We start from the raw sequence: 27,727 nt of genomic DNA, 5'->3' as shown, positions 1-27,727 counted from the left end.
CATATTATGTGATATAATATTTACTAACATTTTACACGAAACTATAACAATTCAGGACTATTTTATGAATCAAATAGTCTACGCTCTTTAGTGATTAAATAGGTATATGTTTAAAAATATTTGAACACATATTTTATAATTCCCAAATGCACTGTGCATTTAGGAATACTAAGTTATTAATAGGCATAAAGGATTTTTTCAAAATTTACCGTCTGATAGTATTTCTTCCTATAATTAAGAACTCACTCAAACAATCAAATGGCACCGGATTGAAACATTTTTTCGTAATTATATATTACACAATTTTTTTTTTAATTGAGCCTCAGAATTAAAATTGTGAGGTTTTAATATATATATATATATATATATATATATATATATATATATATACTAATCATAATAGGATTTGCTTTGTATAATCCGTGGATATAAATGTACTAGTTTGTTATTATCATACCCAAAATGCGAGGCGCTTATTAAACTCGGCAGGTTATACAAAACAAATTTTATTAATGTTTTTGACCCTACGAGTTTGAATTTTTTAAAGTTACTTGAAAATATCTGGTTTTTAATTATTTACAACGAGCTACTAGCCCGCTGCTTCCCTTGCTTTTGCGTGAATTTCAGAAGAAATTTAATGATAACTGTGAAAATTTCATTCAATTTGATGCAGTAGTTTTTTCGTGATTCTGAAACAAATATACAATTATAGGAGATATTTCTTAAATATCTCCTACGTACAGACATCTTCTAGTTATAATTTTATTAATAAGATTAGTAGAAATGAATAGGATTTCTAGGTTATGTAGCCAGATATTCGTCAATCGATTTCCCGTACACCCTATGTTATGGGAAATCAGTGGACGGGTGACGGTCTTTCACCGTGGGTTTTTTAAGCTACTTTCTTGGAATAAAGAACAACTACATACAACCACTCTTTGGAATCTACTTCCAGCAGCAGTATTTCCGAACCGATACGACATCATAACCTTCATGAAAAGAGCATATTCCTTTTTAAAAAACCGGCAGAACATCTACAATGCCTTTGGTGTCGTGGGCGATCATGGGCGGCGGTAGTCACTTACCATCAGGTGTGCCGCATGCTTGTTGCCCCCTATGTTGTAAAAAAAATCTTTGTATGAGAAATAAGCAATGTGATTGTATGCTATTTTATTTTTTACATAATCCGAGTATTTTATAAGAAAAGTAACGTGTTGTAAAAGACCTTTAGCTTTTTACCAAAGCCTAACGGGCGCTATTCAGTGGAGTGGGCAATCTTTTATGTGGTTTCCGATGCGACCGACGACTGAATAGTGGCCAAATTACTAGTGAAGGGCTGACTCATTGCAGATTCGCTGATTCACCTCACTTATAGCTCGAGTCACGTTTTGACTGGCGATTTCAATTATTGCCAAAAGTAGGTAACAAATTCCTTTAATATATTATATATGATATTTCTCCTCTGAAACGAGTTTGATTTTCCCAATAGGTACGCCACTTTTATTTAATAGATTGGCACAAGCAATCCCTTAAGGCTTTATGAACAATATTTTTTGGATCACAGATAATATATATTTTATGAGTTAGTTTTTCTAACTCCGTGAACTATCTGATACATTTTAATATGTTTTTCAGATTTTATATACGATTTCTCTGTACAGAGTATAGAGAATATTATTTAACGAATAATATAAATGTTAAAGTTTTTTTAAGATGTTTGGATGCCTATATGTTTGCAATCACACCTAAACAAATTAGGAGAAAATACACGAGTAGGCTATAATCTTAATTAAACATGTGCAATATTATATATACTGATTCTGGTACAGAAATATTATATACAAATTGTATATAAAGTAGAACAATGAATATGTAAGTTTCCATGAAGATATTTAGAATCGACTAAAGAAATAATACATTACTGTTATGTAACTTAAAAGAGAAACCCGAATAAAACTATATGCTATACCACTTAGCAAGGTGATAGTAACTAAGAATAATCCCCTTGTTATGAGGGAAAATCTACGTTCAATAATTGAGAATTTAATAAGCTGTTAGAGTAGATAAAGTACAATTTATGAAAAATAATTTAAAACTTAGAAGTGCTGAGTCAATTATACAAATAAAGTGGGCAAAGTTATATTAGCAGCGAGAAAGTAAAAAACCTAACGCTAAAATAAGTTTTTCTCATTTTATGGCCATCTCATTTAGTTTATACATTACCCTCCTTCCGTCGGCAGTCGAGTGAAAACCGGGGATTTGTCTTTTAAACCGTGACTTTAAAACGCACACCTAAATCAAATTGTGATTAATATCACCTACTCGCTCGTGGTCGACATTCTCTTAGTCCCCTTTATGATGACGTTATTTTGCAAATTGGGTGTTCTAATAAGAATGTATTTTAAATTTTTGTTTTTACACATCATTTCTAAAACATGAAGTATGATTTAAATTAAATTTAAACTAATATATAGCTACCTATATCTTTATCTAAAATTATCTAAAATGGAAGATTGATGAGATGATTTTGGTAGTTTAGTATAATGCTAAACAGAATGGCGAACAGAATTATATTGTTAACATCTGCATTACATATATTTTTTTATTTATAATTTATTTGCTGAATTCAAATATTATTTTTACAGTCGAGCTGGCCGTTTTGACGAAAACTCTGCATAAATAAAATGCTCTGAGAAGATTTTCAAAATTATTAATTTTTAATTCAGTAGTGCATAAACATGTAATATGTGTATTTCAATTGCCGTATGGTCCCGACATAGAATAGGCTAGCTCTTCTTTTCTCGTGGGTATTGTAAGAGGCGACTAAGGGAACTTAATGGTCGAGGGCGGACAGCGGTGCCCTTCTTAAAACATCAACAAAGCCTCACTGCGGTTTTCAACCCGACTGCCAAGCGCAGCAATTATTGGCAAAACTCCCAATAAGGGAGACCTATGTTCAGTAGTGAATAGTTAATTAAGTGGCTGTTATGATGATATATTATAGGTATTTTTTTGTATACCACGAAGATGCTAAACAATTATACAGCCCGTCTGATAGTAAACGACCACTGTAGCCTGTAAATGCCTACAATACTAAGGGAGTCACGCAAGCGTTGCCGACCTTTAAAAAACTTTAATGCACTCTTTTTCAAGAATCCCATACTATAATATTAGTAATAGAACAAGCATTTGCGTTCAAATTTCTTTATTTGTAAGTATAATTATTTATTTGTAAATATAATATACGGTCAGGATAATATACACGCCTAAGGTATTCCAAACATTGCCTAGATATTGGATAGAATACCTTAATTACATTGCTGGTAGCTTTTGTACTTTAATAAATTTTGTTTGCCTTAATATATATTTAGATATATTATTATGGTCTGTATAGTACACCTACATTCAAATCCGGTGAGCTCAAAGCGTGATTGAGCATCATCATAACATCTGATTTTTAAACTTAAGAAATACTACTAATTAGCACCAAATGAGAAAGTTTGTAATTATCTAATTAGTGACTTACCTCTCTTACGCATGGATGCAAGACCTTAATAAGGTCCTTACTTATCGGGGTAGTAACTATCCTATCTCTCAAATTGGACCAAATAACACATATTAAGAAAATTTCATTACAAACGGTAGAACGGTTTCGGAGATTGACAAGAACGAATATCGTGACACGGTTATTACTATATATTACATATATTTTAAATTGAAGAGGTATAATGAAATATACTCGTATATTTATTATATTTAGCAAATCAGAAGTAGAAATTGATGGATTCCATTTTACTAATAAACATAAATTGTAAGCAGTGTCAGTATCGTCCTTTTCTAGTTAGCAAAAGTCCCGTTTGATCTAGGTTTGACCCATAAAAACTTAAGCGCTGAGAAAAAGAATTGTCAGGGATTTCTAGTTATATCCAGTTAGTTCTGTCTCCGCCACGCTTTAAACCGCAGCACGAAGAAAGTTTTAAAACCCAGCTGTGAATCGTTCGGAATACAAATTCAGATAGAAACGCTCAGCGTCGCCCTACTAAATACGAAGGCCTGAAATATTAGCTTCCACTTTGTATTACAATTATCTCGTAAATTACATTGATTTTCATTCCCCTCTTAAGTGTTTCTTGATAAAATTATGTGCTATGTTTTCTATAAAGTCGTATCTCTTCTTCTCTTCTTTAATAAAATATATTATTTTTAAAACAGTATTTTGTGTCTAATGTCCGATATATCTCAAAAGACAAACAAACTGAGTGGCTGGTAGACCGGCTGTATAATTCGAAAAATCGATAGCTCGAAAAGCAAATGCGGTGGACAAAATTTTTAATATAACACAGTAATTATTAAAATATAATTTACATATTTTAACGATATTTTTATAAAGTTTCAAGTATGTAAATAACGGACGGGTTCTTAGCATGCCTACAAACTAACAACGGAACACAGTTAAGTATATTCCACAGTTGTTCACAAAGACCACTGAGATGGCTTATTTAACTAATTTCAGCTGTAATCATGAATTCAACTTTTCAATACCTGAAACAATTAATTAACGAAATATTAATTAATAAAAGTAAAAAGTTAGGTGACGTTATAAGTTTTAATGTCGACCTGAGTTTCTAGTAAGTTCTGTCAGTTGTTATATATGTAAATAAACAACGCAGACAGAGTGTAAACAGATATGTTTGCACTTAAGTTGTACCCGCATTTCATCAGTTATGTCGTGATCATAACTCTTGCAACAGGGTCGAAATATTGGCGTGTCAGCTACGGCGGTACTGAAATAAATAATCGTGGTAAGAACCCGTCAGTTTAGTATAATTCCATAACAATTCCAATTAAACATTAATAAGTATTATGCCATATAAATGTTATGTGCGTTTGTTTGAATGATTATGAAATCGAAAAATTAAACAAAATGATAATATTTATTTATTTTAAATAAGTATAAAGATGAATATAAAATTTATAATAGTCATTATAGGTAGGTTCTCAGAAGATATATAGAATGTGTAATTATTTTTTTTATATACAGGTAATACATTAACTACCTAAGATCGCGTTCTGTAAAGTTTCGCATTTTATTTCGCAATTCACTTCAGTTTCATTTCATGCAATTTTCATATATTTAAGCTTTGACATTTTTTAATGATAACCGAAGTAAAATGAATTTTCAAATTGGTTGGGTGAATTCCTAAAAATTACAACACACTTACCCCAGTTCAATATACCGCCATCTTAACGAAATTGCGTCATTGATCTTACTTATTTACAGAATACCCAATGTAAATTATTCGATTCGTTAGAGAAAGTGTGACACTATTCAAGTTTAACTTTATACAATAGCACTACAGATTATTAAACTAAAATACTTTGACATCGAAATATCTAGGATAATATAAAGAAAAATCTAAACCGGTCAAGTTAAAAAGTCGTGTACTTGAATAATTCTTTACGAATTGGTCGAATGTTTACTAAAAACTAATTATCTTTTGCAGGTCTCCTGGATCCGTAAACGGGACTTACACATCCTAACTGTGGGTGTCCATACGTATAGCAGTGATGCGCGCTTCGCTGCCCTTCACGCAGACGGTTCAGATGAATGGACGCTCAGAGTGGCTCCTGCTCAGCCCCGGGACTCTGGCGCTTACGAGTGTCAAGTGTCCACTGAGCCTAAGATTAGTCTGTCTTTTCGTCTGACAGTTGTTGGTGAGTATCTTATAAATAAGCAACTAATCTCGAGCGAATAAAATAAAATATATCTTATATTAATTTAGGAAATGGTCAACCTACATAAAATTGAAAATACTTCATAATTATTTTAAAATTATAACAGTCATCTGCCAAAATTATTACACCCTAGAAATATAGTTCCTGTAATAATATAAATAGCGATTCAAATTCAAATCATCTTTATCCGAATAAACTTGTTTACAAACACTTTTAAATTATCATTTTTCGGAAAGTTGTTATTTGTTGAGAAGAGCCCGCAAAAAACTCAACAGTTACTCTTTTAAATCTCTGTTAACATTATGTGTATTTATTTAAATGTGCTATGTCTAAAATTACATAGTCATTGAAAAGCCCGTGCATAATTGACTAACACCATGCATGCTGGTCATTTAAGTAATCGTTTAGAGTGTAATAGGCTTTGTTCAATAAGTGCTTTTTAATAACAGTTTTAAATTTATTAAAAGGTAGATCCAAAATATCGTTCGGTATCTTATTATAACATTTAATGTCCCTTCCCATAAAAAATAAATAAATAACGAGACGATATTAGTACCCGTAAGTATATACACTTTAATTTATTATATATTTATTGAGTGATTTTTCTGGTAACAGATGAAATGTAACCACGCTTGCATGTGATGGATAATCATTATATTGCGTCATCTATTTATTTAACTATGTACATATATATATATTTCTTTTGCTACCTTAATTTTTTAACACTACTGAAAAGAAATTAAAATTGAAGTTTAAGAATGGGAAACGGCTGGAACTAAAAAAATAATTTTTAAATAGTCATATTTGTAAAATTTTATTAAAAAACGATGCTAACTTACAGATGCGGGGTTTACACCATGCATCTAATAGTAATGTATTTATCTATTTTTTAAATATTAATTTATTTTTCAAAAATTATGCATTATATCTTAACTGTATGTCTAACCGGAACAATTCAATCCGGATAATCTTACGGTTAAATTTTACGAGATTTATAACAATGGAATCCATATAGTTTAAACGAAACCCAGTAAACTTTTTCAACTGGCATATTATTAATTCGAAAGTTAATAAATCGTCTATCACTGATTTTATAATACGTAGTAAAATTTCAATTGAGTTACACCGTAAATGAAGTGTTAGAAAGATATTTGCGAAATCTTTGTTAATATAATAAAACGATAGAGTTTATTTTTTTATTTTTATTTGAACGTGCTATTTCTGGGAATACCAGTCGGATTTGAATAATTATTTTTGTATTTGCTAGCTAATTTCTTGAGGTTAAAAGATATCCAATATTACAATTCGACCACAAGTGAAACCGCGGAATACAATTAGTATCAAATAAGATTACAAGTTTATGCAAAAGGCAGATAATCACAAGAGCAGACTGTCTCTTACTTTACTTTTGGTTAAAAAATATAACTAGATGGTAAAGATAATTTATTACTCTATTCTTTTTTTTATATTATGTAAATTAAATAGCAAATTTTAATAAACGTTGTTACAGTTTCAATTATGGAAATGTAATATCTGATATAACATAAAAAGCATTGTTGTATGTTACATTTTATATTTTTCTTATCCTTTTGTAATATTATAAAAATGAAACTTTATAACAACTTTGACAATATGACATTCAATAGAATTTGGAACCATTTCTTAAGGTCAACATCAAATAAAATATATCTTAATTCGATAAAAGAGAAGCCGCGAGTTGTATACTTTACATCATAATTATTTTGTGTTTCATAGTGTAGTTTTCGAGGAATGTTTATGAAAGCTAATAGGATTTCATAATAAAAACAGTTTTATAGTGAAAATTTTAAATTTATGTTTATTTTTCTTTAGATTTCAAAACAAAAATTGTATTTTAATGGATTTAGTCTTCTAATTATGTTAATTAAAACTTGTATTTTATACCCAACTTTCATATATTTTTTATTATATAAGACCAAGATACGTTGATTAATTGGTATTAAAAGTGATCTATATCACTTCTTATCCCAGTTAATAAATATGCTTTCTATCTCTATTATGTATTTATGATGCATATGAGATATACGTATTTCATGACGATTACTTGAGCTGTTAATACGTCGCGAGGTAACAAATAAGCGAACAAACTCACTTTTATATTTTTATTGTTAATAATAATATAAGAGCTACAGTTCGTACATTATAACGAGTTCATATATTACAACCTGCGATTTTGTTTTCGAAAATTTAGAATAAAATAAAAAACTATAACAATTAAAAAATACTGTTAATACTATTCTATAATATGGTTTATCTCTGTACCAAATATCAGTTAAAATTGTATTACCGTTTAAGATTGAATAAGTAAAATCCCAACAAAATCATAAACACATTTATAATATTAATAGAACAACAATTTCATTTACCACTTTCTATCGGGTGGGTCATCAGATAGTTTGTTCTTCCAAAATTTCAAATAAAATTATAATATTATTCTAAAATATATATAAATAAGCATCCATTCCAAGGCCCATGTTCAGCAGTGGACAGTGAACGATATGACGACATAAAGTAGCATCCATTTGCACTTATTTTATGGTCAAAGCTCTCCACCTAGAGACCATTTGAATATATTTCTAATATTACCATACAAAATGGGGTCATGCAATTTATTTATTAATAAAACTTATTGAATTTATAAGTTATACATAGTAGCTCTAATATCAACTTATAAAATAAGGTATTGCATTATCATTCATCATTCAATAACTCGACTGACATTCGAGTGGGTAGCAGATAATAAATCACAACTCTCACAAACAGCAACATCCTTATTGACTTACCGTAGTATCGCAGCTAATATTATTTTACTAATGTAATAAAATTATAACTGTACGATGTCTATACATAGAAGATATATAAAAAATTGATATAAGGGATTAATAAGACCAATAGATACCAAAACAATAATTTTTAGAAATTTTGTCTCTCTGTATGTCTATTTGTTCTAGCATTATGTAAAAACTACTGCATCAAATTGGTTGCCGTTTTCACAATTGTGTTCCTGAAGATCTTATTTAAACACTCATATATGATTTATCTCGATACACTATCTAGAAATGCTCTGTTTCAGGTCGATTTTGCTATTTTCATAAATATCTAACTATATATATATATATATATATATATATATATATATATATATATATATAATAACTATCCATGTATATGAAGTAGTGAGCAAAAACCTATTTGTTATAAAATTGTTTACGATTAAATTTCACTTCGTATTAAAATCTGAAGATTCAAGCATGATCTTGAGTGATTCTTATTTTCATTATTAATATTATAATAGTTTCTTAAAAGGGCAAGAATTGTGTTAACAATTAGAGCATTGTCATAAACAACTATACACGTATTACTCCAGTTTTTTTTTTTTACATAAACCGTGGTGTCTATACACTATCACTGGATTTTACAGAACTCTATCTTAGTAAAACAACTATATTAATCGAGGTGAAATCAAAATTGTTAAGCTAAGAATCTAGTAATGCTATTTAATGTATTAGGCAAAAAGTTTAGTTTCGCTGAAAGGACATTTTTTTTTTAAATGAGGCTAATAATTTTTATTTCTTCCAATATATATTATAGTGCGCCACTTTTTTTCTATATTTTTTAACCCAAAGGTTGTCTGAAAGACATTGCTTAGAGAATAGCTCTAAGTATAATTTCACCTTAATTATTTACTGTATTCATCGTAATTGAAGCAATCAAATGCAAATAACATAAGAAATTTATAAATTCTAGTTTCGTTTTAATACTATTTGCCCTTTCTTTTCATCAGAAAATATTTCCCGAATTTTTTTTTTATTAAATAACAAATTAAAGAATTACATATTTTATTCTTATTTTTTAATTTTAACAAAAAATCACATCCCACTCCTCTCTTAAAGAGAGGAGATGGCAAAGTAACCCCCGGCAGAAGCACAATCGACCGGGGTTCAGGGCTCCAGGTAAAGAAATCGGCGTACAATAATGCGAGCAGTATCTAAGAGCACCACTGCATCTTTCCCGGGAGTGAGCCGCCTCGGAATCCCAACCGTCTGAGATGTTGTTCCAGACTAGTTGAGATAAGACCGTTCCCCGACAAAACAATTGGAATGATTTCGGTAGACGTCACCTCCCACATTTCGGTCACCTGATGAGCCAGGTCGAGATATTTTCTCTTTTTCTCGGTTTCGGCTTTCACGAGGTTCTCGTCATGCGGTATGATGACATCCACCAAAAATACCCTAGAGAATTCCTTTTCCATCACCACGATATCAAGTTTGTTTGGTTCGTAAGAACTGTCCTGTCCGTGATGATGGATCGTTCCCATTAGAGCCTGACGCTGTCGCTTTCGAGGACTAGCAGGAGCTCGTACTTATTGTACCGCAAACTCTCATTCGCGAAGCCGTACTTCAGAGGTAGCTCTTAGAACCGGGCAACGCCATGGGAAACAGCTAGTATTATATATATATATATATATATATATATATATATATATATATATATATATATATATATATATATATATATATATCCTACGCATGTCTTCCATTGCGGTAGGAAGAAACGCCAAATCAACATTTGGCGTTCCATTGTTTTTGATAATAAAATCAATACGCCTACTAAAATAACCGTGTTCGTGGAAATAGGTTGCCCTATTTTATTAACAATCAAAAACTTACTTAAATATTTTTATCGAGCATCATTATCTGCCGCCGTCCCATGTTTTAATTAAAATAAAATAATTCTCATGTTATTATATTCTTTACAATTATTACTATAATTCTAAAGAATTGTCACTACAAAAGTAACAAGAAAAAAAAAGCTACTGAGAGCTAATTGGACTTGCTAGTAATTGTCAATTATATAATTAAAACAAATATTTTAGTTAATTGTGTCGACTATTATGTTTCCTTCTCTTTCGTTAGGCTTAATTTTATATTGTGCTTTTTATTAAAACCAATGTTATTTAGGAGATATTATTCAAATTCCTTATTATTTTATGCCTATTCTATGCTACGTGGTCCGAGGATAGAATAGGCCACCCCTTCCTTTCCCGCGGGTGTCGTAAGAGGCGACTAAGGGAGGGCGAGATATGGGCAGCAGCGTCGCTCTTAAAACATCTCCAAGGCCTAACTACGGTTGCCAATTTGCCTGCTAAGCGTGGTAACTACTGTCAAAACCCCCCAAGGGGGAGGCTTTTGTTCAGCAGTGGATAGTTAAAGAGTGATATGATGATGATTTAAATTCGGGACGCAGTGTATTATGTGTACATTGTTGTATAAATTCTACAAATATTATAAAAGTATAAGAAATTTTTGCTCTTTTATGTTTTAATCACATATAAATTTGAAAGAAATTTGTGGCACAGATGTACCGTATTCTAGTTATTTTCTGCCGCTTTGCCCACCTGCATAACCATTTGTTAAGTGACGATATACCTACATATCGAATCGACGGTATACTCAAATACTAAATTCCTTCAGTCATTTTGTATGATTCAATAACAAATATACTTTCATAATTATGATATTACTAGCTGTATATTGCGACGTCGCTAGCATGAATCAGTATATAAAACATCCTTTTATCCGTTCAATATTTTTATCGTAAAGTATTAATAAACATCCATCCACCGGAACATTTTCACAAATTAAATTTTAGGTAGGAGTAGTTAGGTAAGATTAGTAGAAAACTAATATTGCTTTACATATTAGATTCTTTGCGCACTGATAAGGATTTTTTTTTATTTATATTATTTATATTTATATGATAATATTTATAAGAAACATAAATGCTAGTTTTTAAATGTCCGTCTATTTATCAACCATTTAACATTTATATTATTTATCCTATCAGAACCGCTAGAAGAAGCGATTTCACCCACCCTTGAATTTTTGTTTTCGCTCCTACTTTCTAGCTAAAGTCAATCTTAATATCATAAATTATAAGATGATAATTTCTTTCAAAATGTATCTTAAAACATTGTTTGTAAATTCCATTCCTTTTGAGCTCTAAAAGCAATACTTCTATTGTTTTCTTTATATTATTTCAAAGTAGAATTGTTACGATACAAATTATTGTAAGATAAGATTTCTTACGCAGAAACAATTTTTGCGTGAGAAAGTTTATTTGCCGCAAATTACATTAGATATTCTCAGATTCTACGAATTATTAGTGTAATGTTTCAAAGAGTTGCCTAAATACCATATAAACAAAACCAGGTGATCTTTATGAAGCGGAACAAATGAATATTATGAGATAAAAATTTACTTGAATATATACTGGGTGGAAGAGACAGTTTGGCTAAAACGAAAACCGCTGATTCAGATGAATGGTCTGAATTAGATGGCAGATTATTGTCCACCGTAAATGCACCTCGTTCATATAATTAACAATTCTTAGTTTTGATGCCGCGCAATGTATTTGAAATTTTTACGATCGATCGACGCTTAATACCTACAACACGCAATCAAGGCGCTTCTTCGTAGGTAGTTTTTGTATGTTTGTGGCGTTGGCGTTGACTATAAACTGTTGATTCAGCGTGTGGCGGTAGGATTTTAATACGAATATTAGATTGCTGTTTTTTGGTATTTCATAGTATTTCACTATAAAATATTATAATCTCTTTATATTATGACATAATATCATAGATTACATGATTATAATAAAAAAAGAACAGGAAATAATTTTAAAAGTTCCGGACAGAAATTTCAATGGTTTTCTGTTCAGAGTAATGCTCTGAATTCATTACTTCAGTTTTTTCCAACCTGTCTCTTACGCCCTGTATAATTGCATGATATTTTATTGAACTTGGTATTATTTTGTTATTATTTGTGGTGGTAGAATTAAAAAAAATCATTTTGATCCAGTATCAAATTATATATATATTATGTTTTAATATATTATAGTTGTGTATTATTTGTTACTTAATCATACTAATAATTATTTCCTAATCATACTTACACAGCTGAAGAGGTTTGAATTAAATTTGGTACATATATTTTATATATATTATATTATATTTTTTATATTATAGTCAATCAGTATTATAGAAAAATATGTAATCTACATGCATAATCTAACAGTTTCCTTTTTTGTCAACAGTCTCAAAAGCGGAAATATTGTCCGGTCCAGAATTGTTCGTCAGGGCTGGTTCAGATATTAATCTGACTTGCGTCGCGAAACACGCCCCCGATCCACCAAGGTAAGGATTATGTAGTCAAGTAGAATTAAGATTTAATAGTATTAATCCTCTATAACTTGTAAATCTATATATCGGTATAGAGGTTCTAACTATAGAGAATTAATACTATTATATTAGATTATCATTTACAGATATTAAAAATAGACCGATTCTATTTCTAATATCTTTAAACGATGTGGATACATAATTATAAAGTAATTTTTAAAATATTGAACAGATTCGAACCGATCATTAATTTTAAAACAATTTGTGGAAAAGAACAAGCATTTTTCTAACAGTATCAGGGATTTGAAGTGATTTCAACTTCGGTTAATTTTTCCTTAGATTAATAACATCTTGTATACGTTAAATTTTCCCCAACCTGTCCTCTATCTAGTGTTTTACTCGGAATTTTTATATAAAAAGCAGGTGATCCATATAAATCTGTTACTACTTCATTCACAAATAACATTTGTGCACACGTTGTATTTATATTAATGTTTGTATCGTACTGAGTGCGTTTCTTTTTTGACTGGTCGTATTCAAATTACAAAAAATGGGTAAAGTCAGCTCAAGAGAGGAACAGGTGACGACAGCCCTATATATAGGTAGTGTTTATGTAGATAGTTTTCTGTCTATTTAAGAGACAAATTGTGAGAAAAAATATATATTTCACTGTGAATGATGTAGATACATACGCATTCCTTGATAGTACATACATTAATTACTAAAATTAAAAACTTCTGTATCGAAAACTGTACTAGAAAAATATAAAAATAATATTTTCTTCTTTATTATAATTTGTCTTTAACCTCATGTAGCCACGTAGCTCTTGTCAGTTATATTTTTTCAAGTGAATTTCATAAATCTCGGATTTTCCACCGTTTACTTTGTATGATTACGATTTACTTTATGGCGATAAGGAAAATAACCTTGCCATATAATAAATTATCGAGGAAATTGCAACATCAAAAACATTTTGTGCGGTCTTTTATGTTACGTAATAAAATAATAGACGCACACGACTTTTAAATAACAAACATATAACTACATGCATTTGTCAGTTTATTAATATTGTTAACTCCCATAATCTGCTAACCGATGTACATAAATTTGATTGCATTCAATTTTAACGTAATTAGTATAATAGAAAAGAACGTAGAAAACCTTTCAATTGAAAATTATTATAAAATCGGCTACTATAGGTAGTACCTATATATATAAAAAAAATGGTCCGTTTAAAAGAAGAACATCCATACAAAATGAAATTTGATTAAAAATTATAACTACGAGTACAATAGAAAAATAGGTAGAACGTAGAACTAGGTAAGTTTAAATTAAGAGAATAGCGCTGGAATAACTGACAAAGTTATTCACGAATGCAGTCAAGCAATAAAATCAGGCACTTCGATGTCTCGTTATATTATTTTATTTATATTTGTAACTTGTTTACACTAAACAAAAGTTGATGTAGAAGATAATAATTCGCTTGGTTGGTCCAACTTCGCCTTTAAGTTTTATTCTAATTATAATGTGTATCATCTAATTACGTATTAAATAAACTTTTTGTAATAATTATACATATTTCCATAATTAACACAACATTTCATTTATATTTTCTTTGGTATAAAAAAAACACTCGTATATCATTAAGCTATATCACGCCTCCAGTTTTTTTTTTTTTTATTATTTGATACAGTTGTTATATAAAATTCAGAGTACCTAATGTTTTTAGGCCGTAATGACAACTCTCAAATCAAGAACAACTCAAGAGTATCCGCTTCCAAATCTCATTATGCTCCGTGAAAAGATGTAAATTTCTGATGTACTGACTTAGGTTTATACTTCATCTACGGTCGCTCTTAATGTTAGAAAAAAAGCATGAAATACTTACAAGCAAGTGTAAATTACATTTCATTATAAAATAATTCATGCTGATATTTTCTCCCTATGTAGGTTATCCTTATTCATATATCCCCAAAATTCATTTGTGAAATGTATGTACGGTGAGTCCGACACATATGAAGCGAACCTCATAATTTAACACAATATCACAATGTTGCCAATTTTACTTTTGCTTCAATACAGCTTTATGACTGAATATTTTTACATCTTTATGTCCTAGATATACAATTCAATTCTACATTAAAAAAATATCGTTGCCTACGACGGACGTGATAATGTAAAAAAAAAGATTTAAGTTGAGAACTTTTCGACCGCATATGTACCTAATAATACTACAAGTATTATTATTAGAAGAACCAAATAATTATAATTATGACTGTGATGATGATACTACAATACCGGATTGTAGTTATAAAGTGAGGCGAATAAAAATACGTATTCATAACATTTTATACGCCCAAAATTAAACACGGCCCTTTCATGTGCGGAATTCATTTTACTACCGTACTATGGGCGCAGTCAATAGTGTTGTAAACACATAAGTCTCTGTGAATAGGTGACCCCTTCCAAATCTTACGATCTTATAATGGAAGTGTGTTATCGTGTACCTTTTCACACCGCACTGCGCCTATACATTTAGTCTTCGCATCCATAAACATGATAAGCTTATTTCCAGATAAAAGGGTCGACTGGGGTCCCTAAGTGAGGCATTCTTTGCCTATCACCATTTAATGGTGCCCTGTGTCTGAGATCTCTCGGCGAGGGACCTTCAATTTGAATATTGATAAGATGATACGCTTCGTGTGAAGAAATGACATTTTTTATTCAGGTCACCTCATGAGTTATGTAGATGGTGTATTAGATTTGTATAGACTATAAAAAAATATATATATTTTTAATATTAAATACATAGCAACAAATCTTAATTTGTAAGTAACTATTCAGAAAATTCAAAAACAGTTCGACGTAATATCTTCACAGACTTGTAGAATGTAATTACAACGGTCTATCTATTCGTAAGCGTCGTCGTCGTGGATATTATATTAATCTTTCCAACTAACTATGTAAAGGACTGAGAATCTAACTATCACATTTGCCTCAAACTAGTTAATTAAAATGTAATTTATCTTTAACTTTAATATTTTATTCACTTTCTTTGTTATTTGTTTATTACAAATGTGACCAAACATCAGCGCTTCGTCACATTTGTATTTTACATGTACAAAGAAAATAAATAAACAATTTTCTACATAATCTACATTCACTTCAAGTCCTTTACGGGGTAGGAAAAGAGAATTGAGTGCCAAAGACCTCTATTCCTACATCTCTTGCATCCTGCAATTTCATAACTTATCTCATGCATGAATGCCGGCTCCAGAAACTAAATAGGTTAGTCTAGGTCTTTCCCCGTACTTATATTCCTCCACATTCGCATTATATACTGTTTTGTCAAACTTTCATTTGGCATTCTTTTCACATGCCCGAACCACCGTAGCACGCATACACTATAGCATAATAAAGCATTAAAATTACCTTAAACGTACCATTAAATCTACATAATAGATAATTTAGCATTTTAACTATACAGAGCTCGCAGACTGCTTTTTTTAATTTCACCAGTTTTTTTTATTATTATTGGTTGCTTCGTATCATCATTATCTTTCTACCCTTATCCCAATTATTTGGGGTCGGCGTAATATGTTTTTATTCATATTACAAAAGATTTTGACTATAATTATTACTGTAGTTTTATAAGTAGTTATTATTTTAGTTTAGTAAGATTCCCAATTTCTACAAAATTGCAAATATTAAATTTATAATATAGCAACACATTACGAATACAAGGTGAAATATTTAAAATAATTTCATAGATATCGTTGAAACAGATTTGCAGGACTTATATAAATTTTATACATAATCTTTTACATCAGCTAAAATTGTTAATTGTAACCATCATCATCATTTCAGCCATTAACCATCCACTGCTAAGTATAAGCGTTCTCATAGACTCCTATAAGGAAAGATACTGAGCAACCTACATTCATTGACTCTCTGTAGCAATGTATTGGAAGTTGTTGCTCTATCTAATGGAAAGTCGTCTTACACTGGGTTTGCCTGCACGGGATCACTATCCCGTGTGGCAACTCAAGAAGCTCTCTTCCCCATTGATTGACGATTTTTCGAGCTATGTGACCAGCTAATTGCCACTTCAGCTTGTTCATGCTTCGGGCTATGTCGGTCTAGGTCAGTCGGATATCCGCAGAAGAACCAAAGTGATTCCCTTATTCTAGATTGTATCACGCAATTGCCATCAGGCAATTTGAATATTTGTCATTCTTGTATTATTACTACTAATATATATAATTGTTGTAAAACAATTTATTTCGTATAAAATATTTTAGCACTCCAAACAAAACCATAAACAAATGTAAAGGGAATAAAATCTGTTTCATGACAAAGTTTGAACATAACGTTTCACTTCCATTGCGAGGAAATTAAACAGCAATATCATAATTAAATGTCATTTTAATTAAAATTGTATGTAAGAACAATTTCCTATGTTCAGAAGAGACACACAAAGTGAATAAATTAAATACAATAGAATGACAACTCTCTAGATGTTTATTGCGTATTTAGTTCGAACTGTTTTAATTATTTAATCTAATTTCAGAAAAAAAAAACCTTATTCAACTAAAATGTTGTTATCTTAATATATTTAGTTGATAAATAACTGACAAAATTAACTGAAATCTAGATTATAGTCTAAGAAAAATGAAACAATTTTACATATTATTGCTTAATTATAAAAAAAAAAAAAATAACAGACAACATAATGATTAAACTTATTCTTTGCATCTTTAACTAGATTTGTTCTAAATGCTGGATTAGTAACGGCAACATTTTCTTAAGAATCCCTTTATTGTAGAAATGTTTTCATTACAGTTTCATCTATTGGTACCGAGGGGAGCAAGTGGTGAACTATGCACAACGTGGCGGAATTAGTGTTGAAACTGAGCAACGTACACGGACTAGTCGACTGTTAATAGCGCGCGCTGCACCCCACGATTCTGGCAACTACACTTGTGCTCCGAGCAGTTCCGGTAAGTTCTATTGAGTTCACGAGTGGCATTGAAGCTATTTAAGATTACAGCTATAGTACACAACGTTGTTTTTCTTCTACTCTTTATCTTGTCAGGTAAATTGAAGCAAGTGCTAACGATGTATTTTTGACATTCATCTTTGTCATATTTTATAATCAATTTTCATATTTAACTCTTACATATGTTGTTTTCACTTTATTGCCTTGTTGTTATATTTACTATCTGGAAGTAAAAGATGTCCATCATATTTACATCATAACAATACAAACACTCCTGTGCATAGCTCGTTATGGTATATATTTCTAAGTTAAATATAAGCACTCTTAAACGGGGGTTATAGAACAAATAGGCTATAAAAGTTTAAATGGCTCGTGTATGAGTTAGGCTATTTAGTTACTAAAAAGTAGTAAAATATTGCACATTACTTTTTAAATCGCTATTTCATAATGTATCAATCTAAAATTATTTCAAATATTATGTGCATTTGTGGATTAGTCAATCATAGTGGAGACATGCTGATTGCTGGGTGTAAAATGTATAATTTGCATGGACTGCACGTAGCGACTGTTTTATGCACCCCCGTAATCCTTTATGTAAAGGGGGTGGTATGACATAATAATTTAGTAGCGTTTCCTGGTTGTTGTTGATAGCGTTAAATGTTCTACACCTGCAATACACCCAGTAATTATAATGAATTATAAGCTAAAGTAAATTAGATGTGATATAGCAAACAACACAAATTATACCTATGATTAGGTACCTTGTTAGATTAGTTTGTAATTAGCTGAAATCATGCTAGTTTTCATTATTTTTAAAAACAAACGAAAAAGAAAAGAAATTGTAAAAAACCTTTTGACTGATGCATATGTGGTAATCATCGCCCGTAGAAATAAAATATATCATATCACGAAATAGACTTTTCTATAATTTCCTTGGTGCATACGAGTATACCCCTCATACACATTCATGACAATTATCATTCTTCGAATTTCAAATTCGAATTCTATAGAAAGAAATTGATATAATTTTTAAAAATATAATATATAGCTTATATTACTTGCTGATAATGTAACATCCTATACGTTAAAGAATTTTTTAAAATCGTTTCAGCAGTTATTTAATCAAATCTTTTCTCTTTATAATATTAGTTATTTAACATAATATAGATTAGTTAATTATTTTATCATGATATGGACATGTGACGCATAGGGAAGAAAAGAATGTGGTAAATAAGGTATTACGTTATAAGTACAGGGCTAGACCCAAGAAAAAATAGTGATATGACTGCAAATAGACAAGAATGGAAAGAAGAAAACATATTATGCCGGCCCAAAATAGATATAGAAAAAGGGCAGGAAGAAAAAGATATAAATTGGTTGATATAGAAAAATTTATATGTACATTATGATATCGTCGTGTAAAAGGAATTAAATGTTAAAAACTACGATAATAATTATGATTCAATTTGTACAACAACCTGGTGATTTGATTGATTTTCTTGTACGCCAAACTTATTTAGAATTAATAATAGTTTAAAAGTGTATAAACTTTTTGTTCATTTCATTTTCCAAAACTTTAACCGAAGTATTTTTAGCTGTGTATTATACAAGTACTTACCACATACTTGGCCGTTAAAAACTAAAAGGAAAAACTATTGTTAGGTATTTGTTCTAAATAATTGTTGTTATTGATGTTGTTATATTAGAAATTGTGTATTATATACCTAACACAAATATATTACTTTTATAATTTATCCCAAAATTTTAGATAAAATACCTATTTTCTTTAATGAAAATATCTATTCAATGGACTTAATTTTTTATTATTTATACTTACTAGTAGATATGTGTATTTACAGATTATAAAAAAAATGTTTAATTATATATAAATAATTTGATATGAAAAAATTTAAATGAAAATTCATAATACATTTAATAATTATTTATACTTGTATATTAAATATTAATCAAAGTTAATATTAAAAATTTTGATAATAAAAAAAATTGTAAATTTCAAATTTAATTGTGATTTTTTAAAAGTAGCCTTTATCGTGACAATTATGCTATATGATTAACATAGGATTAAATTATCTGTATAAAAAAATATAACTTGAAGTTTTTATTTATAAGTTATTGCAGTTATTATACACGCTGTTACAATAAATGGGATAACCAGATAAAATCAACCATTTAATATTGGAACTGCAGTAATATATCATAATTATGACTCTCGATCGTGCATTTATAATTTATAATAACCCAATGTGAAATTACTGACACAGTAATATAAAATGTTTTATTTAATCTGTTTAAACTAATAAATATATTGATTTTCAATTGCCGCATGACAGACTGAATTAAACTACTATAAAATTCAAATAATCAGATGAACTTCATAAAAATTGACCTTTTTAAGGTAGTTATCTATGTAATGGTATGTTTTAAATTGGAGTTTTTTATTTAGTACATATCTAATAAAAAATATTATACACATATACATATTTTCACATGAGTATCTCATAAATATATATAGCTCGAGTAAATACTTGTTGTAGAATTGAACATTTTTACGTTAAATATTTAATTACGACTTGACAATTTACTAACTGCAAATTGATTTAAAAATATTATTAAAATATGAAAAGCATATTCCAATATAGTTACTGAATGATAGAAAAATTTCGAAATGGCGGGATATTTCTCAATAACTCAATATGGATTGAATTTCATATTCAATCACTGGAATAAAATTTTCATAATTTTGTAATAATTCTGTTTTGATATAATTTGCTCACTTTATTACTAATATAACAATAATTGAAGAATGTCAATAAATATAAAGAATAAGAATGCCATCAAAGAATTACCAAATAGATTTTATTAAAGTTTATATATAGACATCTGAAGCAAACATTGCGTGAACCCCAATAACTTCCAACTGAATCCGTCATCATACAATAAATATGTACTGACAGGTTTAGATCACATCAAGAAAAATATTTTTAGAACCTTCTTGTTTTCCACAAATATAAGCACAAGAATGAAACAAGTGAGATATATTTGTACTTATTCTGAATATAGATAGTCATAGAGTGTGAACGCTTATCTAAATAACCTTTAATGCCTTAAATATTGAATACCAATAGCCATACATTTATTCTTTCAATAGCGGAAAACAGTAAGTGTATATATATATATATATATATATTGTAATTTTTATTGTGTCTTGAATAATGCTATGAAAAATGACACCTCCGTTTTAAATTACCTAAATAAGGTCAAACTATTCTAATAAAATCTATTACAAAGGTATTTATTACAAACAGTATTAAATTATAATGTAAAAATTAAATTTAAATTTCTCAATTAGAAAAGTAAAACTACTTTCATAAATCAAATATATAATGGTAAAATCTATTATTTATCAATTAAACGTATTGGCTATCTTTTAGCTAAATTAATATTATATAACTTTATTTATATAAAGGAAATGGCATCTATACATTATACATACTTTATTTTGTTAGCACTCTTCACTATATATGAAAGCTTCTGAGGTGATTTACCGAATGACAACGGCTTTACATGCTCTTCGAACCATAAAGCCTGTGACAATAATTTTCAAAAGATCTAAACATGAATTTGAAATTCTTGACATCAAAGGATTCTATTCTAAACCAGTAGTCGTAAAAATAGTACTTCTTGTTTGTATGTAATTAAGTACTATATTTAGATAAAAAGTCGATCCAAAAAATCATTTTAAAACTCCTCGATTATATAAAATTTTCTAAGAAAAGTACAATCAGAATGCCTACAGCCGGTGTGCGGCCAAAACTGCGAGAAACAGCTGGTTTTCATGTTTACATGCCCTGACTTTAGTTTACAAAGTCCTCAATTCAATAAATCACTATTTAAAATGCTTTCTTGCTTCTTCTATATTCATACTTATGGAGTTTTAAGTCTCTCTTCAGAATATCGCCAATTTGTCGCGTACATGTATTGAAGACGCACTCGACCTAGCTACTTGCCAAGTAACTTCTCCGTTTAGAGATATAATAATTGGCTAATATTTGTTCTCTCAATAGCTTGAAAAAATACTATAAAATAAATTCGAACCATTTCGAATACCGCCTTATTTGAATTTTTTAATCACAAAAAAATGTCTCGTTATCTACATTTTATTCTGGACTTCATTTATCATTTCATATTTTTTGCTTTATTAATATATCGAATTAGTAATAGGTTATTAAAATGCTTATTGAGCTGCCATAGTGCGGCCAACCGTTGAGAGTAGAACATTCTCTTTTCGGTTGATCGCATTCATTGAGCATTTTGTAACATTGTTCACTCAAGATGGTGTGGTGTCTAAAATAACAATAAGTATATGTGTTTACTACATTCTGATTATAGACTCGTGAATTTTATTATATCTTTATTAATATATATTTATAAACATACTGATAATTATGCAATTTTAATAATATTGTGAAAATATTTGAATATTTAGATATCAGTTTATTACTTATACGGCTAAATAGATTAGAACAAAATAGACTGTTGAATCTCCTAGATTAACAAATAAATTTTTTTTTGTCCTAACAAAACTGCGGATTGAGTTTTTTTTTTTTTTATACAACTTAGAATGGCAAACAAGCTGACGGCCCACCTGATGGAAAGTGGTAACCGTTGCCTATAGACATGAGCAGTACCATGGACATAACAGAGTATACTGTTTCGCCCATGATACTCCCCATGCGTTGCCACTCCTGAGGACTCAGGTGTTATTCCTCGGTACCCAGTAAATTCACGCCATATCCCACCCTTCAAACCGAAACACAGTCATGCCAACACAACTGCTTCACGGTTAGAGATAAGAGATAGAGATAGAGAGTTAGAGATAAGGTACAGGTATCGGTAACTACAAATTAAATTAATTAGATCTAGGGCATAATCCTGAATTCCTGATTAAGTTCCCATACTATAGGCTTAAAATAGAAACATATATTAAGAAACCGATTATCCTTCGTATATAGTTAGAGTCTCTAACTTAAAAATGTATTTCTTTTTCACACAGAATCAGCATCGGTGATAGTCCACGTGCTGAGTGGGGAGCGGCCAGCTGCCATGCAAAGCTCTGGATCAACGCCGCATCACCTCAACCGTGCCATTCTTACTACTATCGTAGCTGTCAACCGTCGCCCCACCCCCTGGCTCCTACTTATTTTACCACTCATTGGGCACTACATCTCCTTGACAGCTCTAGTTTTCACTGTTTTAACTGCCAACATTTTTCTCCATCTCATCGAAGCCATTGGCGGATCCACATTAGTAAAATTGTTTTCAAGATGACCAATTTCTATACGGTTAACTCTACTTACTTCCTAAACGTTCTAAACTACGGAAGAAAAAACATGTACAGAGTACATTTGTATAATTCTAATGCAATATTTGAACGGATGTTTATATTTGGACGAGTTTAAAAAACTGTTAATTTATGTTAGTGAATATATTTGAAATACAACGATTTATTATTATCGTAATATTTCCTATGTGGTAAAATACCGCAATCCAAATTAATATGCCAATTTTATGGTCAGGCACTTCAAACAGTATAAAACCCTTTTGCTATTTTATCCTTTTATGAAAGGCAAAGTAAAATAATTTTGATAATAAACGGGCTCTAAGAAGATTAGCGGGACGCGTTTACTTTACAAGGAGCGTTATAAGATTATCCTTAGCCGATTCTCCTTTGTTTTTCCAGCTAACTACGCCCGTCGTCTTAATCCTGTGCCGAGATTACTAGCGAATCGATTTCGTTATTCCAATCTGAAACGAACCAAGATTGAATGGAAGCAAGAAGCTTATCTATATGTAATGTATCTAAGCCTTCAGTTGCTCTCTTTACCACGTTATTTGCCTTCGATCTAGTTGCACAAACAATCGTCGATAGTGTTCATGTGTGATGACGATTCTCATTCCGGCAATCAACTTTCTCGATCCCTTTGATCTCAGTTCGCAATTCGCATTTTGAAAATATATTTACTGAATAGTTATAAAAATATCTAAGTACAGAAAACAAAACCAAAATAAAATTATGTAGCCAAGTCGTTTCTAGAAACATTAAATAAACATCTGTTCATTCGCACGTGTATTATTTTTCTGCCTTAATTTAAATAGATTTGATTATATGACAAATATATTTTACAATCTATCAATTTACGTATATCTTATTTATATTAAAAATATTTTATATACGATGCAAAGTATTAATTTTTCACTTAAGCAAATTTATTATTTTGCTAATTACAAAATAAATAATATAAAAATGTTATATGACGCGATAACCAACCGAGTACGCTATAAATCAACAGCGATTCAAGTTGCCTGTGGTTGCGGCGTGGAAAATAATTGTATTTAAAAATATTAACAACGATTTTCTGTTAAAACAACCTTGTACTTAAATTTCACAGGCAACAAATCCACATTTTTAGACATCAAATGTACGAGTACCTCCATAAATTAAAACTTGGTGTTATTATTTTTACCTTTATTATAATTTACATAAAATTATAATACATGCCTACTTATAAGGATTTAAACATTTGATAAACACTTCGATATATCTGATACTCCAGCGATCCTTAGGGATTTCTTTTTCGTCAATTGAAGAAAGTAAGATACTTTTATACGTTTGACTGTTTATTTCTTAAGTATGTACTTGACTGCCTGTCCTTTGCGAAGAAGAACGTTTGTTAGTTTTCAAACGATCACATCAATTGGCCTACTTATACTCGTAGATATTCTTTCCTATTTTATAGAACTTTTTATATCGCAAAGTATTTTAATGTATAATTTCCTTCAATATAATTATATTACACAGGCGTAAGTAGTATATTTAACGATTCTTTTAATTCACTGGTTAAATTTAGATAAAACAATAAAACATTGGCAAAATTATATCAGTCTATTCAATTCTGATATTTTTGTGATAAGGTATGTACTAAAAAAAGGCAGAACAAAAGTTCGGAAGTAATAACTGATTATTACAAATAAATAGTTATGTACCAACAGTGCAAAAGCTAGTGTCTAAATCATAATAATTATTTTAATATTTATTATATTATTAATTGTACAAGTTAAACTAAATCACAGATACAAATTTCACTAGACATTGTCCCGTTCCAAATCATTTCATATCAAATCTGCCGGATCACTACTAAACGTTGCTCTCAGTTACTTTTGTTTTTATATCATGTTTGTCCTTGTTTTCCTTACTTATGTTGAAAGAGTGAAGACACAAACAAATTTACGAGTTTCTAAGTAAACGGACAAGACAAAGGGTAAGTAAGACATAAGGTCATTTTATCAATGTTTTGTGTGTTTACAACTTTACTTCTTTCATTTGTAGACAAATTTATAAAACTAATAACTTGTCATGGACAAGTAAAAACTGTATTATAATGTTACTGAAAATTTACTTTAGGTTATGATATCAATATTATAAATATAGGATCTTTGAGAATAAAATATTGAATTACAATTTTTAATTCTAAGAGAATTAGATTCTGTAAATATTATTATAGAAGTGTAAATAGTAAAAGGTGTAAATAAAATTATATAATTTACGTTTGTAATCTCTTGTCAGCCAAAAATACATAAGTGTTATCAGATTACTTTGAAGCGATCATTTTGAAAAACTATCGCTACCTTGATGATGAGTAGTTAACGAAAGGGTTGTGTATTAAATTATCAAAATGTAGATGTATTTAACTACGTTAATTAAAAATTTATAAGCATACAGAATAGTAATAAAATGATTGCGGACATTAATTTGTTTTATTGTAGTAATGTCGAATGAAAGAGTGATGAAAGAAATAAACAAATATGCAAATGGAAAAAAAGAATGTATCTCAAAACTTTGGACTAATTTTTAAGTCCTGCCCTCCGGAACTCTCAGTATAATCATACTATGAAATAGAAATGAAATATGTAAAGGCACACATTTTAGATTCTCATCAGAATTAGGTAAAACTTTACCGTTAAATCTACGAGTATTATAATAATTCAATATTTATGTCTGTGATATATCTTTTCGTCAAAAATACTTACTCGTTCAAAGTACGTATTACCAACAAAGATTTATAGAAACCGCTAGCCATACGCGGAAACTAAATTGCTTAGTCACTAAGCAGATTTCAGAGTTACGCCAAGATATTATTATTTATTTTTTTAAACTGTAAGTGGACTTCCTGAGCATAAAGCAAAATATCTAAATATATTAAGATATATTATTTATAGTTTAATTTTAAAATAGAATCTAAAACGAATCGGTAACATACACTAAAGAACTTATGAACCGATAGTCATTGTCTATGTTCAACAGTACACAGTAGAAGAGAGTAATAAATGATGATAATGATCTAATATAATATTTTGTTTTTTAATGCTGCTTCAGCTAGAAACTTATTACAGGTATAATTGTATAGTATTGTCTAAATTTGCTTATATTTCATATAATTAAATATATACCATTTAAGACATTTCAAATTTAATTTAAAAAAAAGTCAATCCAACATAAGTTCACAACAAAAAGTCCCCTAAAAGAAAATTCATCCAAGCGATCTAAGGAGAAAAAATTTCATTGTATTAAGTAATGTGACTGTGGAAGTAAGGCACAAAGAGTAGGAAGGGTCGGAACGAATCGCGTTCAAATAAAAGAAAGGGCAGGAAACGAGTATTTTCTGCATATCGCACACAGATATTATACTAATACTTACATTTAGAATTAGTGCATTGTTAAGATTTTCTAATATTATTTACTTAATTGAATTTTAAACACATACAGATATTATTATAAAAACACTTTACAAAGTACAATTTATACAATTTTTTACAACTGCAATATAGGTATATTATAATAAATTATGGAAGAAGAAGAAAAATTATCAGTATTTTTATAATAATAGGTATCAATATTTTGTTTTGTATTTAAAACTACTACAGATATATAGAAATCTATTATCTGTTAAAAAGCTTATTTATTATCCACCATCACACACACACACACCACTAAACATACATTATGCTGTTCAAGTACTGTGAGGTCTAAGTCTATTTATTGTCAAGGTTTTAAACACTTTAATTAGTATTGCATAATACTTGCTATACTTGCATCTCATATCACATGTCATCATCATCGTCATATCAGCCTTTAACTGTCAACTGCTGAACATAAGCAAGCCTCATGTAGTTGCCACACTTGACAGGCGGTGTGGCAAGCGCAGTCAGGGTTTATAGATGTTATAAGAGGGACACTGCTGCCCATCCCTCGCCCTCCCTTAGTCGACTCTTACGACCTACGGGATTGAAAGAGGTGGCTTATATTATGCCAAGATCATACAGCGATATCATAATGTAACATTATTTAATCTAACAACAAAATATTTTATGTATGCTATCGGCATGTATACTATCACAGTTAAAAATAATCTAATGAAGTTCCTTATATTTAAATCTTTATTCAGTTTTAATTTACAATTCAATTCACATTATTTCAACTGGAAGTTGTAACATACATTCATACATACACGTCAAAAGAATTCATTGCTAGTCAGCTAAAAAGAGACAATTAAATGTAACTGGTTGTGCAGATTAACATAAGCAACTTTCCGCTTGGTGTAGTACTTAACCAAACAAACCCAACTGTTAATAACACAAACGTTTCGTGGCAAATTATTTTGATATTACTTTGCTCAATTCAACAACACAAATAC

At 29.8% G+C, this 27,727-nt stretch overlaps 1 protein-coding gene across 2 annotated transcripts in view; it reads left to right on the top strand.

The window, feature by feature from the left end:
- The window catches only part of LOC113510715 (hemicentin-2-like), a 111,401-nt gene extending 85,621 nt beyond the window's left edge, over positions 1-25,780 (top strand). For both annotated transcript variants that reach the window (XM_031907125.2, XM_026894223.3), the window contains exons 4-7: positions 5,505-5,715; positions 12,871-12,970; positions 17,798-17,955; positions 23,029-25,780. In XM_031907125.2, the coding sequence (XP_031762985.2) occupies positions 5,505-5,715; positions 12,871-12,970; positions 17,798-17,955; positions 23,029-23,303 (744 nt within the window). In that variant the 3' untranslated portion in view covers positions 23,304-25,780. The remainder of the gene's footprint in view (positions 1-5,504; positions 5,716-12,870; positions 12,971-17,797; positions 17,956-23,028) is intronic.
- Positions 25,781-27,727: the final 1,947 nt, after the last annotated feature.

Source organism: Galleria mellonella, unplaced genomic scaffold, assembly GCF_026898425.1.
Source record: "Galleria mellonella isolate WM207_F2 unplaced genomic scaffold, CSIRO_AGI_GalMel_v1 utg32, whole genome shotgun sequence".
Lineage (NCBI taxonomy): Eukaryota > Metazoa > Arthropoda > Insecta > Lepidoptera > Pyralidae > Galleria > Galleria mellonella.
The sequence above is the reverse complement of the archived record's forward strand: the minus strand, read 5'-3'. Positions and strand labels throughout refer to the sequence as shown.